The sequence below is a fragment of the Mustela nivalis genome, assembly GCF_964662115.1.
Source record: "Mustela nivalis genome assembly, chromosome: 9".
Classification (NCBI taxonomy): Eukaryota; Metazoa; Chordata; class Mammalia; order Carnivora; family Mustelidae; genus Mustela; species Mustela nivalis.
The window spans coordinates 11,223,513-11,240,981 of record NC_139028.1 but is presented as its reverse complement, the minus strand read 5'-3'; the positions used below and the strand labels follow the sequence as shown (position 1 = coordinate 11,240,981).

Below are 17,469 nucleotides of genomic sequence, written 5' to 3'. Positions count from 1 at the left end.
ATGCAGAAGAATGAAACTGAACCATTTCCTAATACCACACACAAAAATAGACTCAAAATGGATGAAAGACCTCAATGTGGACAGGACTCCATCAAAATCCTTGAGGAGAACAAAGGCAGGAAACTCTTCAACCTTAGCCACACTGACTTCTTCCTAGGAACATCGCCAAAGGAAGGGAAGCAAGGGCAAAAATTAACTATTGGGATTTCATCAAGATCAAAAGCTTTTGCACAGCAAAGGAAACAGTCAACAAAACCAAAAGACAACTGACAGAATGGGAGAAGATACTCGCAAATGACATATCAGAGAAAGGGCTAGTATCCAAAATCTATAATGAACTTATGAAACTCGACACCCAAAGAACAAATAATCCAATCAAGAAATGGGCAGAAGACATGAACAGACATTTCTGCAAAGAGGACACCCAGATGGCCAACAGACACATGAAAAAGTACTCCACATCACTGGGCATCAGGAAAATACAAATCAAAACCACAATGAGACCACATCACACCAGTCAGAATGGCTAAAATTAACAAATCAGGAAACAACAGATGTTGGAGAGAATGCAGAGAAAGGGGAACCCTCCTATACTGTTGGTGGTAATGCAAGCTGGTGCAGCTACTCTGGAAAACAGTATGGAGGTTGCTCAAAATGTTGAAAATAGAGCTACCCTATGACCCAGCAATCACACTACCGGGTATTTACCCTAAAGATATAAATGTAGTGATATGAAGGGGCACATGCACACAAATATTTATAGCAGCAATGTCCACAACAGCCAAACTACAGAAAGAACCTAGATGTCCAACCACAGATGAATGGATAAAGAAGCACGTGCGCGCGCGCGCACACACACACACACACACACACACACACACACACACACGGTGGAATACTATGCAGCCAACAAAAGAAATGAAATCTTGCCATTTGCAACGATGTGGATGGAACTAAAAGGGCATTATGCTGAGCGAAATAAGTGAATCCAAAAAAGACAATTATCATATGATCTCCCTGATATGAGGAGTTTGAGAGGCAGAGTGGGGGGTTTGGTGGGTAGGGAAGGAAAAAATGAAACAAGATGGGATTAGAAGGGAGAGAAACCATAAGAGACTCCTAATCTCACAAAACAAACTGAGCATTGCTGAGAGGTGGGGGGAGGGTAGGGAGAGAATGGCTGGGTTATGGACATTGGGGAGGGTATGTGCTATGGTGAGTGCTGTAAAATGTGTAAGCCTGACGATTCACAGACCTGTACCCCTGGGGCAAATAATACATTATATGTTAATAAAAATATTTAATTAAAAAAAGTATACCAGAAAAATCACACACACCTAAACAAAGGATATCATTTGATGGAAGCTCATTCACTCAATTAAGATTTATTATATCCTACTATGAGCCAGGCACTGTACTAGGAACAGCATTTTCAAACGTGACAGTGACCATGGCTCATGTTCTCTCCAGTCTGGTGGAAGTAATCAGGGGAAGAGGAACAAAAAGGCAGAAATCAAGGTCACCGGTCAGTTGTGGGATGGGGGGGCCCTGATAAGTTACTAGGAGAATGATTTGTCCAGGAGGGGATGGACGAAGGGGAAGAGGCTGCTGGAAAGTGCGGGAAGGTAATCAAGGGGCTGGCATCAACCACTGCCTGCTTTTCTGACCTCACCTGCTTTCCCCGGCAGGGGCAGGCCCTCAAGGGCTGCCACTCAGAAGAAAAGTTTTCCATTTCGATGGGGGCAGATTTCACTATTTTCAGGAGCTCAGAAAAAATGATTTGAAATAGCATGAAATGATAATACAGACATGCCTTAAACTCCACACTTCAATTTCCCTGACTGCAAATAAAAGGAACACTCATTTGAACAGAAATGAGAATTTCTACTTCCCATATAGCCTTTTTGTGGACTCTGTGGACTTCTTATTAAATAATAGAGAGTAAAGCAAATTGCTTTCATCTCTTGAAGGGCTTCTTTCTTTCTTAAATGACTTTGAACTTTTTCTCCCCTTTTTGAGCATTCATACTGACGAGTACATTTTAAAAACTGACCAGAAGGGAACAGTAAACATATTTGGGAAAGCAACTTATTGTTACTATGACAACCAGGAATGTGTCTGACATTTAGTCTTTCCATTATTCCCTGTTGCTATAGTAATGAAACCTTGTATTCTGACACCATTTCCAAATTCGATTAAAATAAAACCCCTCTCACCCTGCAAGGAGAAGGGAGGGCCTAACTATTAATGCCCAAGATGCATGAGAATGTTCTCTAGCACTGGGACACACATGATAGGAGGCACACTTTACTGCACTTTAATCGACCTGGAAAAAAAAAAACAAGTGGAAACATAGGCAAAAACTCAGTACAACAAAAGTAAAGCAGGTTTTTGTTATTAAAAGTCAGCCTTTTGGGGCACCTGGCTGGTTCAGTCAGTGGAGTGTGCAACCCTCGATCTCGGGGTTGTGAGTTCGAGCCCCACGTTGGGTGGAGAGATTACTTAAAAGAAAATCAACCTTTTATCTTAAACGCATATAAACATCCCCTTAATTTATGAGATGTTGAAGTTTAACCTCAAATAGTAATGGATAAAGGAGAACTTTTGTTTCTTTTTAGGAGAAATACATAGTAGGATGATGGCAACTAAGGGTCCACCAAAATTAGTAAAGAAATTACTTGGGGTTTTCAGGGGCTTTTTGTGTTGAAGAAAATATGATAAAATCTGTTACTCATCCACTCTGAAACTTATGACTAGCAACTAGATTATTACTAATTATTCAATCACGAGATGCAATAGTAGAAACATGCTTCAGCTATGCATTTTTGATTAATGAGAAAAAAGGGAGAGATTTAGAAGAAAAAGCAGGGGAGAGAGTGGTGAGAATGCCATGCAGAAGGAGGGGTACAAAAGGAAGGTTAGTACCCCTCCTCCATTGTTGGTGGGAATGCAAGCTGGTGCAACCACTCTGGAAAACAGTGTGGAGGTTCCTCAAAAAACTGAAAATAGAGCTTCCCTATGACCCAGCAATTGCACTACTGGGTATATACCCTAAAGATACAAACATGGTGCTCTGAAGGGGCACGTGCATCCGAATGCTTACAGCAGCAATGTCCACAATAGCCAAACTATGGAAAGAACCTAGATGTCCATCAACAGATGAATGGATAAAGAAAATACGATATATATATGTGTGTATACACACACACACACACACACACAAACACACACACACACACTGGACTACTATGCAGCCATCAAAAGAAATGAAATCTTGCCATTTGCAAAGACATGGATGGAACTAGAGGGTATTATGCTTAGTGAAATAAGTCAATTGGAGAAAGACAACTATCATATGACCTCCCTGATATGAGGAAGTGGAGATGCAACATGGGAGGGTAAGGGGGTTGGAAAAAAAAATGAAAGAAGATGGGATTGGGAGGGAGACAAACCATAAAAGACCAATCTCAAAAAACAGACTGAGGGTTGCTGGGGGGAGAGGGGTCAGGAGAGGGTGGTAGGGATATGGACTTTGGGGAGTGTATGTGCTATGGTGAGTGCTATGAAATGTGTAAACCTGGCGATTCAGAGACCTGTACCCCTGGGGATAAAAGTACATTATATGTTTATTTAAAAAATTCTAAGCTTAATTAAAAAATAAAATTAAAAAAAAAAAAAAAAAAGGAAGGAATAGTGATCACAGTGGAGAGCTAAGGGCAGTTCAAGAACCAAAACCCGGAAAAGGTAGAGAATCTGGAAGGGGATGGCATGGAGCCTCAGAGGGCAGTCTGGACCTACAGCTCACGCTGCAGGAGTTGCTGGTACATTATCAACAGCTCTGTAAGGGGCCACTGCTTTCTGCTTTTTTTAGCTCAATGGTAACTTGGGAAAATCGCTTCTCGCCCAGAGAGGAAGTCTTCACAAGGGTTTGGGGAAACAAGGGGCTGGATCCATGCAGGGGGTCTCAGTACCCCCACAGCCTTGCTGTGTGATCTGAAGATAACCTCCTAACTCCCAAGCCTCCATTTCCTCTCTCATAAAACGCTGATGCGTCCTCAACTCCATGCCTCAGTTTCCCTAATTGTAAGCCCCTTATAAAAGATGAGATGAGTGAAGTACTTACTACTGTCTGGTGCCTGGTCAGCATCAAGCAAGTGTAGCTATGGTATTTTCCAGCTAGGAATGAAGGGGATGGGAGGAATTGGGGAGAGACACAACACGGGTGAATTTTATCTTCTGTTTTTTTGTCTTTTGTCTTCCATATAATTACGTTTTTGAGAAATCAAATAGTTTGATATGCTCTCTGAAGTGGCAGAACAGGATTCTCTGAAGCTGACCACGGGAGAAGGGAGGGAAACCAGAGCTGGGGGCCAGGCTCCTGCTGATGTGGTCTCAGGCCGACCATTGCTTAGTGACCAGACAAGTCACAAACCACTCTTTTTTGTAAGACAAACCCAAAAGGATGACATCGTGAGGACAGAAATAAAAGACAGAGATTATAAAGGAAGTAGGATTACAAAGTCTTCTGTATTTGTTTTTTTATGAAGTTAGAAATCATTTTGAAAAATGGCAAAGAACCTGGATCCCCTGTAACCGCCTTGTTAACTATGGTTTAAACCTGTACTCTCATTTCTTGGCCTTGCAGACAGTGAACCGTGCTCAAGGGTATTAAGAAAGTGTGTGTTTGGGAATGGGAGACAAGCTAAAATTTGAGGTGCTCTCTGTTACTAGATCTTGTGAAATGCTTCCCCCCCGACCCTGCCCCATGTCCCTTCAGCCTTTTTCCTTGTTTCCAAAAAGTCTCACCAGCAATCATGGCTCCTGTCTTAAAAATATAAATGACTGGCGTCTGACTGCCTCAGTCAGGACAGCCTGTGACTCTTGATCTCAAGGTCATGAGTTCCAGCCCCACACTGGGCACAGAGAGCACTTAAAGAAAAACAATTAAATGAGCAGAGTCACCGAAGGCAAGTTGTCTGGGCCAACTCAGGATCCCACTTACATCTGTGTTAGTGTTAATGTGTTCTGACCACAGCCATTACTACTCCTCACGGACAAATGATCGGAACAGGAAAAAAGTCAAGAACAAACTTTGCCTAGAGATAATACAGCTCTGGTATTCAGAAGGTTCTCCATGGAAAATGGCGAAGAAGTGAAGTAAAAGCAACAGACAGTGTAGTATAGAGCAGCTCTCAGTCAGCCTCTAACCACTGATGGATTTCCTGGCAAAGGCCATGGCTCCAAGGGATTCTATGACCATCATCCATGCCACAAGCCCAAATCAAAATGCGTTTGGGAACAAACAGTGAATGCAAGGTCTGTGCTGGGGATAAAAAACAAGGGACATGATCCCTGCCTTTGAGGAGCTTATAACACAGTCCAATAATGTTTGGGAAAAGATGGTATTTGGTGTGTATGGTGGAGAGGAGTCGTCGTCTCTCTACTCCTCTATAATCTTTCTAAATGTCCTGGCAGGGAGCCGTAACACCTGCTGTGAGTGAGGGCCCAGCATGGGGTGTGAGTGTGGGGACCACCTGGGCTTAAACACGAGTTCCCTTGTGCAGCCTGGGAGACACACTTCCCAGCATTCAGCCTCAGGTCCCTCCCCTACAAACTGGAAGGAATAGAAAGGTTCTTGTAATAGTGAAATAGGCTCATGCAGAGGAAGCCCTTAGGGCAATGGCTGGCATGGAATAGTATTCAATAATTATTTTCAAAATGAGATGAAGAAAGAGAACTGGCCAGTGACTGATGAGCTCCCGGCTCCAAAACTCAGTACAATTCTTATAGAAGGAACTCAAGAATGTGCATCCACATAAAACAACCAAGAGGTTACAAAAAGTCACAGTAATTTCTCAAACTGAGAAAACAATGTGATTAATCTTTATTATTAAAATGACATTTCTGCAGTTTTTCTGTTGATATATAATGCAAAAAAGGGTCAGATCAATTTCACTACACATTCAGTATATATTTGGAATGGGACAATTTAAAATATAGGCTATTTTGCACGAATAAAACTCATTCTGCAGGGGACTCAAAGAGACAGATGGTCAACCCACAAAACCGTTAAAACTGTTTTCAACAAGAGGCCTCTCTGACTGCCAAACAGGAGAGAAAAACCAAAAGTGTATATACACCAAGAGTGAATTTTTAAAACGGACTCCAAATAGAAAGTGACCAGGGCACACATTCCAAATCACAAGAATAGATTTGGAATCAATCTGTTTCTCCCATGGGCAACTCCCTGTACAGGTGATTTTCTGGAAGACTATTATGAATGACTTTTCTAATAAGCACTGGTCCACACTATTTCATAGGCTACTCCAGTAGGAACCAAACCTCCCACCATAAACAAAAATGGCGACCCAGCCTCAGCCAATGCTGGCCAGAACACCAGGACCCAACTACTTCTCAAGATCTGGTACCAGAATGATCTTCAAAATTAAAATCTGCTCTCCCTACCTCTTGCTGTTATAAGTACCATTTTTTAAAAGCCTGTGTTCTAACATTTCCTATTTTTTCCAGTTATAAGAGAAAAACCAAAGGAGAGGAACCACAACACTTTCTTTAAGAACCACACTGGCTTTCCATTCAATGTAAAAGTTTCTAGAAACATGAAATTTGTGCCGAAAGACATTCAATATCATTTTATACCCCCTTATAATTAAACTGAGGGATGACGAAAATTGCAGGTAAGTTGGTGGAACATCACAGAGGACAAAATACGGTGAGCTTTGCTCAATGTTCAGTTCAAGTCAACAAATACACCAACAGGTAACGTGCAAGGTGCTAGCGCTCAGTGGGAGACAGGGAAGGCAGGACGGTGAACATCTAAACAGAGTATGTATAAGCACAGAACTCTTATGAGAAAGGCCAAGTTGATCTGTTCTCAGGTTGTCAGGAAAAAGAAGGTTTTGTGGAATAAGAGTACCACGGGCCAGTAGGAAGCAGGCCATGTGCAAGGCAAATCTGGAGGGCAGAGACAGCGTGATGAGGTGACTGTTCGTATATAATGTTAAGTTCTATCATGGGAACTGGGTGACTTGTTTCTTAACTAAACTGCATTTGGAGGAAAGACAGCACTTGTGACTTTCTTCTTTCTCTTTGATTAAATAATAGGTAGTGAAATAGAAATATTTTAGCTAACGATTACATTCTCATTCTGAGACTTTTAATAAGCTGTGGCCATGCACAACCTAGAACAGCCTAACAGAAATATAATGCAAACGACATGTATAAGATTAAATTTCCTATTAGCCTCAATTTAAAAAATACAAAAACAAATCACAGGCAAAATTCATTTTAAGAATATATTTTCCTGGGACGCCTGGGTGGCTCAGTTGGTTCGACGACTGCCTTCGGCTCGGGTCATGATCCCGGAGTTCGGGGATCAAGTCCCGCATCGGGCTCCCAGCTCTGTGGGGAGTCTGCTTCTTCCTCTGACCTTCTTCTCGCTCATGCTCTCTCTCTCACTGTCTCTCTCTCAAATGAATAAATACAATTAAAAAAAAAAAAGAATATATTTTCCTTAACCCAATTATGCAAAATTTTATCATTTAACTTGTAATCAGTATGAAAATCATCAATGAGGCATTGTACATTTTTAAACTAAATCTCTGAAATCCTGTGTTTATTTTACTCTTACAGTACCTCTCAGTTCGGATGCTAATTTATCAGAAATCCTGTCTGTATGTATGCACGTATATATGTATTTAAGTAAGCAAGGAAGCAAGCGCTATACCCAGTGTAGTATTGAACGCTTGACCCCAGGATCAAGAGGCACAGGCTCTACCACCTTAAGCCAGCCAGGCATCTCTATTCCATCTGTAATTAAATTTTTTAAAAATTTACAGTTCAAAAAGTAGATTCACATAACTCAAGTTTTCCAAACATTTCCAGTCACTGAATTGACTGAATTCTGTTTTTAAACTAAAATTAATTAAAATTAAATAGAACTAAACTTCAGTTATTCAGTTCTGAATTTCTGGCTAGCGGCTACAACAGTTGGATAGCTCAGTTCTAGAATAAGTGTGTAAGAACGCTGGGGTTTTACCTCTACTCTGAAATCAGTAAAAACAAAAATCAAATCAGTTAACACACTATCAGGTTCATAACAGGGTACTAGTACTGATGAGGGAGCAGGAGGCTGGCTGAGAACGGAGCAGGGGCTGGCACCTTGCACCCCCTCTCCACCCACTCCCCTTGGTAATATGTGTGACATTTCACAGGCACCCCTGACTGCCCTAAAAGAAGAGCAAATGGTTATCTTGCAGAGATCACAGTCCTGCAAGGCAGGAGTCTCTCTTGGTTTACAAATGTCCTTGAGATTTACAACAAAGAAGTTGCCTTATCAATAGCCCAATTTCCAAAGATACATAACTCAGTTCCTCAAGCCCTAACGTCACCCTCCCCTCCATAAAAAAACCGAAGGAGATGGAGGTAGAAGGAAAAGTAAATAAAGTTAAATTTCTTTTAAGACCTAAATCTCACTAACAAGGACGTTTGATAGCAGGAATGTAACATTCCACCAGGAGACTCCCAATTGTCTTTATGTTAGTGCCTCATTAGAGGGAAAGTGGCCTTGGCTTGATAGTAACCAGGACTTCCATATCCTGACAGTCTTCTTTATCCCAATAGCCCTTCTGAACAACCCTTTGTCCTCACCTACCCAACTCCTGTGTATATAACCAGCCACTCCTCACAACCCGGGGCAGCCGCATCTCCGTCTGCCCACGGGTCCTGTCCCCGTGCTTTAATAAACCACCATTTTGCACCAAAGATGTCTTAAGAATTCTTTCTTTAGTCGTCAGCTCCGAACCTCACCCCACCGAACCTGACTTAGGTTCTGGGACTTCATCAGTACTACGCATTTTGGATTACCCTCCATGACCCCTTGTTGGTTCACATGCACTCCTGCAAGTCATAGCTGAGAAAAAACAGTGAGGCTACCTGGAAAAGGCCTTGCAAAGAGACGGAGATTTGATTGCAGGAACCTTCGAGAGTTCCTCTGAAAGCAGAAGGTTCTTAATACTTACTGCCACGGTCTAGGTGTTATCCGTGTTCATGAAGCCCATGCACAGACTCAAGAAGCGGACAGACTCCGAAAGGGAACAGAGAGAAAGCGGTCATCATTGGGATGGATAGTTTTCTCACCTTCTCACCGCACTCACCGGGGAAACACCCACCCAAACAAAAGTCAAAATTATAAAAAATCTAAGTTCTTGTAATTTTCAGGAAAACATGTTTATGTCCTACTTAGGCAAAAGTGTAGGCACGCTTCTTACACAGACTCGCCAGTGAAACTCGGCAAGATTAAACGGGTCAGCCCATCTCCAGGAGTGTCTCTCACCGGGGCTTCGCTTCTATGGGCGCGACCTTCTGGGAATCCCGACAACAGGCACCGCTCCCCCGGAATGTTTCATTATTGACCCACCAGAGCCTTCTGCGTGCCTCGCACACTCCAGGCACCGCGTAGGCCGAGACACGACCACAGTGCACTAGGAAGACCCACCACAGGGCCCAGGGGACAGGAGCTGTCCGAGGCGAGGGGCGCGCTGGGGCAGGGCTGCAGCAGGACGGAACAGGTACAGAGCGGGGACGCACGTGCAGCCTTGGGCAACACCCGGCGGCACGCGTTCTCAGGCGCCCCAGAGCTGGAGATGGGACTGAGCATCAGCCTGCCGGGCCGCCCACACCCGACACCGCTTGGAAGGAGGCCGGCGAGCGGAGACAAAGGAGGGCTTCCTTCTGACAGAACTGCCAGCCCAGGCCGCGCCCGGCAGGGAAGAGGGAGCGAGAGGCCTTTCCCCGCGGAGGCCCCGCGGTGAGCACACGGCGTCCCAGGGCCACTCTCCAGGCTGGGGACTGCGAGCCGAGACGTGGGGGAAGGAGAGCTGGAGAAGCGGGGCATGTGGCTCGGACACGAAGCCCAAGTGAAGCCAGAGGGAAACGCAGCCCAGCTCCTGGGAGACGGTCTGCACTTCCTGTCAGGAGTGTGGCTGCGCTCAGGGACGCCCAGACGCCCGCCCCGGCGACAGCGGGAAGGAGGGACCACAGACACAGCCCTCAGGGACGCCAGAGCCGGGGCGGGCAGCCAGCACTGGGCCGGCAGGGAGGAAGGCGCAGAGCGCGGGAAACCAGCAAGAGCTGGTCAACGGGCCCAGGGACTCTGGAGGCAAGTGTGAGGACCGGCTGAGGTGTGAGGAAACCACGGGCATTTCGCTGAGGCCAAACTAAGCCCCACTTGCTGGAGCTGAATGTGAAAGATACCCCGAAAGTACCTGGGGCAACGCCAAGGTTTTCCTCCCCAACCCCCCGCCTCTTCGCCCTTTTAACAGGTGAGGGTCAAGGACAGGGGTAGAGTTTGGAGGCGGGATGGCCAGGGACCCAATCAGGCGGAAAAGCGCCGCAGGCTGATCGCCAGGAGCCAATCGGTTTCTAGAGCCCACTTGAGTGACAGAGCCTCACGCCAACGCCTGAGCGCAGAGCGGGAGGCCGCGAATCGCAAGGGGGCGGAATTCCAGGGCACTAACCCGGAACCGGTTGGGGACTCGATTCCCATTGTGAGGCCAGACCTGGGGCGGGCCCTCAGCCAGAATGGCAATACCATCCGGACCAATGGGTGAGCCGTTTAGAACGAGTGGCAGCTGCACCAGCCAGTGGGTGGCGGCAAGGGGGCGGGCGAAGTTAGTGGGCGGGGCATCAATGAAGCATCTTTTTTTCCTAGTCCCCTCAGAGGCGATCGGGCGGAGGTGCCGCCGGGGTCGCAGGTGAGAGAGTCTGTCCCGGAGGAGGCGGCAGCTCCGCGGACGGTGGGTGCCCTCGCAGCGGGGAAGGTCCCGGCGGGGCTCAGCGGCAGGTGGCGGTCCCCACGGGGCCGGCCTTGGCCACGCATCTGCGTCGCAGCGGGACCACGACGCTCCTAGAAGTAGCGGCCCGCCCGGGGCCGGTGGGAGGGCTGTGGCCGCTGAACCCAGGCTGCGGGACTTTCCCGCGCACCGAGTCGGGACTCTGCTTTAGTAAACAGAAAGAAGACTTGCCTTCCAGGTCGTCACCTCTCCCAGCAGGTGCGGCCGCCGCGCTGTGGCAGAGGCGGGCGGGCGCCACCTCCCCCGGGGTGGCCTCCTGGGAGCTCCGAGTCCCCGGGTCTTCCCGGCGGCCCTGCCGGGGCGGTCCCGCAGAAGGCGTTGGGGCCGGGGGACAGGTGTCCTCTCATTCTGGTAACAGGTGGCCCCCAAGTAAACTTCACTTACCTACCGCAAGTTTCCGAGAAGAGCGCATCCTGGTCGGCAGGGATGGGAATTTCCTAGAAGGAGATGTGGGCGCGGGGAGGAGGGGGTTGGGGAAAGTTTGGATATTCTGTGATGCTTTCTTTTTCTGACCTGCCTACCGAATTTACAAATATAAATTATTTGGGGGGGGGGAGGGGGACCCAGAATTGACGGCGCCTGATTTCCCTCGGACCTCTTCATTCTGCCCTATCACACAGTATTTAGGAACTTTGCCCATTCTCAAGTGTTAGTCCCCGAAAAAACAACGGCCCCAGTTATTCTAGGCCTTCGGTGGATTACATCAGTCAACTACTTATACCCATGTCCGGCCTGGAAAGGCTGTGTTAGGGCATGCCAGATCTATGGGTTTTTAGAGGTTGCAGTTGCCGAATTCCCTTCGGTAAAGACAGGGAACACAACCGATATAAACGGGGTAGTATTTGACATCTAAAATGGCATCTTTTCCCGCTCTGTGACGTGTTCTATCCCCAGCACTGGGAACAGGGACTATGCGCGTGGCACATAGGAGGAGCCCAATCAATATTTGAGTAAGTTACTAGGTGGTGGATGACAGGACCCCAAGCTGTTATATAAGCATCAAAATACAAAGGAAAGGACAGGGGAAAAAAAGATCTTGGAAACATAGCTTAGCTTCTCTCCGTGCAAAAATCGCGACCAAATTTCAACTCAGGGTGCACTGATTTGGGTACTTTCTTACAGTAATCAGAAGATGTCAGAGGTTTTCACATAATTACGTCAAAACTGTCTGGAAATCTAAGATAGGTGTACGCAGGAATAATGTTGGGCTAAGCCATATCCATCCTCTAACATAATATTTACTGCACGTATGCCCCTGTGTCGCTGTGTGTAGTTTATTCATCTCATCTCCTGGTAAATATTTTTATTTTTATCATGCTTTTACCTTAAAAATACGGTGGCACTTTTTAATTGGTTCAAGAAACTATTGAAATGCTCTGAAACATTCTTTATCTTTTGGAAACAAAAAGCCATGAATACATTGTATTTAATATGATACAGAATTTGGTATTATTTTAGCTCTCTGTTCTATTTTTAAGGACATCTAACTTGCTGATTCCATACTGAAAATATGTCTTTGATAACCTACATACTCATCATTGGTCCATACAGACTATAGTAGCAACAAAGCCTTTTTACTTAGAATTTTCTCCTTACAATGTTTTTTTATAAATATCACAGACTTTTTAAAAAAGATTTTATTTATTTATTTGATAGAAATCACAAGTAGACAGAGAGGCAGGCAGAGAGAGAGAGAGGGAAGCAGGCTCCCTGCTGAGCAGAGAGCCCTATGCGGGACTCCCAGGACCCTGTGATCATGACCTGAGCGGAAGGCAGAGGCTTAACCCACTGAGCCACCCAGGCGCCCCTCTCCTTACAATGTTTTATGACTTGTTAGGTTCTTACGTTTTTTGGCATAATCAAGGGTGGGGAATTTATCTAAAGGCTTCACTTAGTTTCACAAACTGATTCTTGCCCATACTGTCTGGGGCTGCCTTTTCCTTTTAAACATTTCCTTTTAAACATTTTAAACAGTGCTTTGCCCATTGAAGTTTGTTTTGTTAGCTTACCTTTCTTGTGTTACTTTCTTTCATTTTCTGTCTTTTCCCAACCCCAATCACCTTGTTTTAAGTTGTATTTGTACCTCCTGTTAGGCATATTGTTACATATTGAGGATACCTCCCTTGGAACAAGTAGGCTATCCTCTCCCAGATCCCACTAGTGCTGAAACAGATGGTAGAGGAAGGCAAAAGCCAAGTTTGCACTTCAGTAGTTCTCTGAAGTGAGCTGCGACATAGGTACTAAGAAGTACATTTGGGCTGGTGTGACAATGTATAAGTCACTTTGCTTCTGTTCTTTTTTATAAGTATATGTAGGAAATATATATTTTAATATAAATTACATAAGGAATGGTAGGCCAGAGTACTAATTAAGTGTGATCCTTTACCAGTGTTCTAGAATGTTCACTCAGCAACTTGGGATCTAATGTGAAGGCAGGGCGTTCATTTCTGGCAGGTGCCCACCTCCCCAGCCGAGGCACCCATGTGCAACAGAGGCCCGGAACAGGGGAGGAGGATGACGACGGGTGACGGGAAGCCGGCCGGTGGGGTGGGAAGAGAGAATGGCTTGGGAGTGGAGAAGCAGGGGAGGCCAAGGGTGACAAGTGGGGGTCAGGCGCCAGGGCAGGAGCCCAGGTGAGGGAACCGCGGGGAGGTGGTCGGGTCAGAGCCAGAGCAGAGCTGTGTTCTTGTCTTCGGCCAGGGGTATGGCTCCCTGCGTGAACGCTGCAGGCTGATGGCTTTGACCTCTTTCTCCCCAGGAACATCCCGCCCGCCTGTGCTCCTAGATGAGCGGAAGACTCTGATGTGAACAAAGGGCCAGCCGGGGGGGTGCCCTTGGTTCTTGTGCTTTGTCGCATTTCCCGGCTTTTCACATCTTTGCACTTACGTTGGGAAAATGAAGCAGTTGAAAAGGAAAAGGAAAAGCAATTTTAGTGTCCAAGAAACTCAGACCCTTTTGAAAGAAATCACGAAACGGAAAGAAGTCATTTTTTCCAAGCAGCTCAACACGACCATCAACGTGATGAAGCGGATGGCGTGGGAGGAGATCGCGCAGTGCGTGAACGCGGTCGGGGAGGGCGAGCAGAGGACGGGGACCGAGGTGAAGCGGCGGTACCTGGACTGGCGGGCCCTTATGAAGAGGAAGAGGATGAAGGCGAACATTAAGCTGGTCGGCTCGGGGTTTCCCCTCCCCACGTCCGACCTGGATGACTCTCTCACCGAAGAGATCGATGAAAAGATTGGATTCCGCAATGATACGAATTTCGATTGGCAGAACGTGGCGGATTTCCGGGACGCAGGTGGATCCTTAACTGAGGTCAAAGTGGAAGAGGAAGAAAGAGATCCCCAGAGTCCCGAAGTAAGTAGTAGCTCGGGAGTCCGCGTTCTCTTTTTGCTCCTTTAGTTCTGATGGAGTTCAGGGTAGTTCAGGAACAGTAAAGGTCCCAGTTGTCAATCTCACTTAAAAGTAGTTCCTAAGAAAGTCATTCCATTTTTTCTTCCTCCATAACATTAATCTGTCTTTGAACCTAAATATGTTTCTCTTAATGATGCATATAGGTGGGGCGCCTCGGTGGCTCAGTGGGTTAAAGCCTCTGCCTTCGGCTCAGGTCATGATCTCAGGGTCCTGGGATCGAGTCCCGCATCGGGCTCTCTGCTCAGGGGAGCCTGCTTCCTCCTCTCCCTCTGCCTGCCTCTGCCTGCTTGTGATCTCTCTCTGTCAAATAATTAAATAAAATCTTTAAAAAAATTTTTTTTTAAATGATGCATACAGGTGACCCTTGAGCGACATGGGGGCGGGGGGGGGGGCACTGGCTTCGGAAGTGGAAAAGCCGTAAGTTTTCGCTGCCCCTCAAACTTAACTCCCAGTAGCCTGCTGTGGACCCACAGCCTTAACAGTAACACAAACCCTTGATGACCTCCTGTTTTTTCCTACATTTATCACGTGTGGTATTCTTAATGTAAGCTACAGAAAAGAAAATCATAAGAGAAAATACATTTCCAGTGCTGTACTGTATTTAGCAAAAAAAAAAAAAAAAAAAAAAATGGGGAACAGGTGGACCCGCCCAGCTCAAACCCACGGTGTTCAGGGGTCAGCTGTATTAGTCACATCAGGTAATTTATTATAAATATTTTTCAAGATTCAAAAGAAATGACTTTCTCAAAACAATACAAAAACTCTGAAGGACGCGTTTAGACACATGAACAAAGGTGAAATCGAAATAAAAACTGAAAGTTGCTTTTTCCTTTTAGTTTGAGATTGAGGAGGAGGAAGAAATGTTGTCGTCCGTCATACCGGATTCCAGGAGGGAAAACGAACTCCCCGACTTCCCCCACATCGACGAGTTTTTTACCCTGAACTCCACGCCGTCCAGGTCGGCCTACGACGAGCCCCACCTGCTGGTGAACATCGAGAAACAGAAGCTGGAGCTCGAGAAGCGGCGCCTGGACATTGAGGCGGAGCGGCTGCAGGTGGAGAAGGAGCGGCTGCAGGTGGAGAAGGAGCGGCTGCGGCACCTGGACCTGGAGCACGAGCGGCTGCAGCTGGAGAAGGAGCGTCTGCAGGTCGAGCGCGAGAAGCTGAGGCTGCAGATCGTGGGCGCCGAGAAAGCGGCCCCGGAGAACGAACTCGGCCAGGGGGAAAAGGCCATGCTTCAGCCGCAGGACATAGAAGCAGAGAAGCTAAAACTGGAGAGAGAACGCTTGCAGCTGGAGAAAGATCGGCTGCAGTTTTTGAAATTCGAGTCGGAGAAGCTGCAGATTGAAAAGGAACGCTTGCAAGTGGAGAAGGAGAGACTGCGAATTCAGAAGGAGGGACACTTGCCCTGATGGATCTCTGTTCCAAGGTGCGGGGACGTGTGGAAACTATAGATTTTTCTCTGTATCCAGTAATATAAAAATGGTTGCAAGATTAGCTCTGGTTTTTCTCCTGTTTAATGTCTGTGTTTGGGATAGGAAAAAGACAATTAAGTGTGGGTTCCTGTATACTGAAGTCGTGTGTTCCATAGCAGCGGCAGGCCCTAGCATAGACAGTATAGCAGAAACCCTTGTGCCCTACTCCTTGAATGAGTAAAATAACATAGCGTCTTGTATCTTCTGTGCACTCAGAGTTGACAAGTTACCGTCCACGTACAATTCTAGCTCGGTTCCCAGAAGGGGGTGATTCTGCCCCCCGGAAGACCTGTGATAACAGCTAGAGATATTTTTGGTTGTCTGCTACTGGCATGGAGCCAGTAGAGCCCACCTGGCCTACCTGTGTCCTGCCGTGCACAGGGCTCCCGCCTCCAGATGGTCCCGCACAAAACAGCAGTACTGCTGAGGGGCAGAAACCCTTTCCTAGCCTGATTCCCCCTCGAGAGCTTTGGTTGTAGTTTCAGAATATTAAAAACCTCAGATATTTAAATGGGTAGTTACTTAAATGGCCAAAACCTTTAACTATGTAACATTCGTGTGTAGTATATTGAACGTAGGGAGTGAAGAAGATGTTTAGGTATTTTATCCCCGTGTCTATATCTCTAACCTGAGACTCCGAGCATAGTGCAGGGAATATCAGTTTACCCAAGGTGGGTCACTTTGAAAAGCAGTTCATTCCTCTAGCTGTTGATGCTTTCAAAGCTGCACGTGCTGCATAAGGTTTAGTTCCCTTTTTTCTTTGAATTCATAATCTTAAGTTTCAGTAGAAAAATGCTCATTTCAACCATGTACTTAAATCTTAATGTAAATGAAGGTGGAAGCTAGTAAAAATGGTACCCATATAGAAATGGTACCAGTAGTCCATGAGCTTTAAATCAATGAGTGGTTACTTTTTAAATAAGTCCTAGTAGCTATGTGGGCTTGGGGGTGGGGGAGGGGGAGTATGTCCTCTGTGTCAGGTGGTGATGATGACGATGATGGTAGTAGCTGTGTGTAAATGGTTTAGGGATGCACTTACCACGCACTGTCTGTCCTACTCTGTACTATGGAGTATTATTCTTGGGTCTGAGACTCAGAAAAGGAACACTGAAAGTCTGTGGTATATATTGTCTCCACCCCCTCCCTGAGGAACAGAGTTTTGTATCTTCAGTCCCTGGGGTATGTGTTCTGAGACCAAGGGCTTGCTTTTAAACTGGTGGCTTGTCTTCAGTCCCCCTGCAGGTGCTGTTTCCACAGTCCAGGTGGTCTCCCTGTGCACTAACCTTGAAACTCTCTATGTGAGATCATTTTGTATTCTCTGATTTCCAGGGCTGACAGTGTAGCTTTAATCCATCTCTTCTGTTGGCAGATATGACCTGGATTCTGCATTTGTTCCTTGTTAATTTAAGAATGTCTTGATACCATGTGTGAGATTGGACTAGGGACCTCTAAGGAGAAAATATACTTCTGCTTCATTACTTTGACTTTGAAATAGTGTTATTTTTTTATAACCAAAATAAATGCTTCTGCCGTAGAAATGAAATTTGCCTATACTAACTATCTGAAAGTTTACCGTTTACAGTGATAGCAGCGTTCTGAGGACTGAGGTTTTTTAAGCCTGTAAGAGACCCTCATCTGTGAATGCTCACATCTGGGGCAGGCACTGTGCTCGGGGCTCTTCCTACATGATTTTATTCGCTCTCCAGAAC

The 17,469-nt window shown here is 46.1% G+C and overlaps 1 protein-coding gene across 3 annotated transcripts; it reads left to right on the top strand.

Moving 5' to 3' along the window:
* The first annotated feature begins 10,668 nt into the window (after positions 1 to 10,668).
* On the top strand, positions 10,669 to 17,303 carry MSANTD4 (Myb/SANT DNA binding domain containing 4 with coiled-coils). 3 transcript variants are annotated; one of them, XM_082682720.1, is made up of 3 exons: positions 10,669 to 10,772; positions 13,630 to 14,228; positions 15,122 to 17,303. In XM_082682720.1, exons 2-3 carry the CDS (start codon positions 13,767 to 13,769, stop codon positions 15,695 to 15,697), a joined length of 1,038 nt encoding a protein of 345 aa, XP_082538846.1. In that variant the 5' UTR covers positions 10,669 to 10,772; positions 13,630 to 13,766; the 3' UTR covers positions 15,698 to 17,303. The 3 variants fall into 3 exon arrangements, with proteins under 3 accessions (XP_082538846.1, XP_082538845.1, XP_082538847.1); XM_082682719.1 differs by having other exon boundaries at positions 10,683 to 10,814; XM_082682721.1 differs by having other exon boundaries at positions 10,735 to 11,069.
* Positions 17,304 to 17,469: the final 166 nt, after the last annotated feature.

Coding starts and splice junctions, on each gene's coding strand:
- MSANTD4 (XM_082682720.1), top strand. CDS start 13,767: ATGAAGCAGTTGAAAAGGAAAAGGAAAAGCAATTTTAGTGTCCAAGAA. Junction 14,229..15,121: donor GAGATCCCCAGAGTCCCGAA/GTAAGTAGTAGC, acceptor TTTTCCTTTTAG/TTTGAGATTGAGGAGGAGGA.